Consider the following 2,457-nt stretch of genomic DNA (forward strand, 5'->3'; position numbering starts at 1 on the left):
TGGTGAGGCTGCATAGGGAAGAGGCAGATAGGAAGATGCAGGCCTGTGCCCTTGTGTGTTCAATCGAGTTTCGTGGCTGGTGCGTCCCTGTGTCTGGCATGAGGGATGGGTTCTAATCTCTCTGCTACTGGTTGACTGGGTGGCCTTAGCAGGTCACTGACCCTCTCTGTACCTTACTTTCCTAGTTTATAAAGAGGGTCAGTGCCTCCCTCTCTCCTGTGCTTGACTGTCCCAACGCTTGCCTGTGGGGGTCTCAGCCGGGAGTAGGTGGGCGTCCCTTTTCCGTGGGTGCACAAGGCCGGGGTGGGAGGATGTCTGATGAAACTCGTGTCTCCACCTGACAATCTAGGATGCGTTAGAGCAAGTAAAACAGAATGTTCAGCAATGGAAGTTCCCGTTACCAGATTTCTCATCTAGAAAGCCACCAAGCCCGGGGGAGCAGTGTTCGCAGTCCATTATAGACCCGACTCCTGTTCTGCGCTTTCTCCTCTTTTCATTACTGCACTTGACTAGTCTTAAAATAAAATAAAAAAGCTGAGGGAGCAGGAACACCTGGGTTCGGGAAGAAACTTGGCTTAATCCACTTGGCTTAATCTCCATCCCCTCCCTTTTGGGCCCACATTCCTGAGCCCTTCGGTGTCAAGAATGATGAAAATTAACTGCAGTTAATAATTAATATCTAAAGAGCCTTGGGAGGCCCAGGCATGGGTGGGGCCCAGACACCAGCAGGAGGGACGCCTCCCTGGTCCCCGCTTCCCTCTCGATTTCCCTCTCTGTGGGACCAACACTCACTCCCTCGAACCTAGAGACACAAGGGAGGGGTGGGAGACAGAGCTGAGGAGAGGGGACCTCCCTCTATTTTCCCCAAGAGCATAGTGAATGGTCCTCTCCTGGGTCCTCTCTTGCTGGGAGAACTGGAAAATCCAGTTGACCACATTCCCCCTCCCATTTCCCCCCAGACACTTATGCTAAGGCTTGAGTGGGGTGTGGAAAGCAGGCCTGATAAGGAGAGGCCACGGGGACTTCAGTGTCTCCTCCATCCCAGGAGCGCGGTGGCCACTATGGGGTCTGGGCTGCCCCTTGTCCTCCTCTGGACCCTCCTTGGTAGCTCACATGGAACAGGTAAGGGCTAGAGGGCAGGACTCCCGGGTCCCTGTGGCAAGAAGAGGCCAGAGAAAGGGAGTGGGACTCCAAGGTCCCTGAAAGAGACAGAGGCACCCCAGTCCTGAGCTTCCAAGAGGCTCTTGGGGGGCACTGTTGGGGAAGAGGAACTGTGGCAGGGAGCATGGGCAGGACCGTGCTGGTCTCAGGGGAATCACCTCTGACGGCTGGGTCCTAAGCGGTACTTCTGGATCTGCAGGGCCAGGTATGACTTTGCAACTGAAGCTGAAGGAGTCTTTTCTGAGAAATTCCTCCTATGAGTCCAGCTTCCTGGAATTGCTTGAAAAGGTAATTCTTTGGGAGGGGAAATGATGGGGCTGTGTGTTTGTGAGTCAGTTTGAGCCTCTCTGCTGGGGTCTGGCCACCTCCATGGTGGGAGTGGAGAGGTTTTTTTTTTTTTTGACACAGTCTCGGTCTGTCGCCAGGCTGGAGTGCAGTGGCATGATCTCAGCTCACTGCAACCTCTGCCTCCTGAGCTCAAGCAATTCTCCTGCCTCAGCCTCCCAAGTAGCTGGGACTACAGGGGCCACCACCACACCCAGCCAATTTTTGTATTTTTAATAGAGACGGGGTTTCACCACATTGACCAGAATGGTCTTGATCTCTTGACCTCGTGATCTGCCAGCCTTGGACTTCCGAAGTGCTGGGATTACAGGCATGAGCCACCCAGCCAGGTCAAGAGAGCTATCTTACATCTCGCCCTTTAACCCTTTGTTCCCAGCTTTGCCTCCTCCTCCATCTCCCTTCAGGGACCAACGTCACCCTCCACCATGCAAGATCCCAACACCATGTTATCTGCGACACATGAGAGCCATTGAAGCCTGTGTCCTTCTTGGCCTGGGCTTTTGGGCCAGGGGTGCAGGGGGACAGGCCCTGACCCCGTCTTTCAGCAGGCCCCCACCCTGCTGAGTGGCAATAAATAAAATTCAGTATGCCGAATTCAGTAACTTGCTTGACTCTGTGGGTCCCTGAGCACAAAGCTGGCAGGAAGAGGGGGCTAGGTGCTCAAGTCTCTGACTGTCCCCTGCTGAGCAGAGGGTTCCAGGGATGGACGCTGTCCTCCTCAACACCAGTGTCACAGGCCTAGAAGGTATCTGGGGAGTTGTTTGGGGACACTCACACACCACATACATATACGCATGCACACAAACACACACTGAGTTGAGATCTTCAGAGCACCTGGAAATAAAGAGAAGCAGCATTTACTGAAGTCCTGCTTTTCTCCTGCTTCCCTATTTTGATGATTGCAGCAGTCTTGAATGTGGCAAAGGTATCATTATCCTACTCTACAGATAA

At 53.4% G+C, this 2,457-nt stretch overlaps 1 protein-coding gene across 1 annotated transcript; it reads left to right on the top strand.

Moving 5' to 3' along the window:
• Positions 1-986: 986 nt before the first annotated feature.
• Positions 987-2,104, top strand: SFTA2 (surfactant associated 2). The gene is made up of 3 exons (XM_012433912.2): positions 987-1,122; positions 1,361-1,449; positions 1,883-2,104. Exons 1-3 carry the CDS (start codon positions 1,062-1,064, stop codon positions 1,967-1,969), a joined length of 237 nt encoding a protein of 78 aa, XP_012289335.2. The 5' UTR covers positions 987-1,061; the 3' UTR covers positions 1,970-2,104.
• Positions 2,105-2,457: the final 353 nt, after the last annotated feature.

Source organism: Aotus nancymaae, unplaced genomic scaffold (genome assembly GCF_030222135.1).
Source record: "Aotus nancymaae isolate 86718 unplaced genomic scaffold, 86718_ANA_hifiasm-v0.15.2.pri h1tg000027l, whole genome shotgun sequence".
Lineage (NCBI taxonomy): Eukaryota > Metazoa > Chordata > Mammalia > Primates > Aotidae > Aotus > Aotus nancymaae.

Excerpts from the sequence above, each read along its gene's own strand:
- SFTA2 (XM_012433912.2), top strand. The coding sequence starts at position 1,062 with ATGGGGTCTGGGCTGCCCCTTGTCCTCCTCTGGACCCTCCTTGGTAGC. Across the intron at positions 1,123-1,360 it reads TGGTAGCTCACATGGAACAG|GGCCAGGTATGACTTTGCAA; the intron begins GTAAGGGCTAGA and ends CTGGATCTGCAG. Across the intron at positions 1,450-1,882 it reads TCCTGGAATTGCTTGAAAAG|CTTTGCCTCCTCCTCCATCT; the intron begins GTAATTCTTTGG and ends CTTTGTTCCCAG.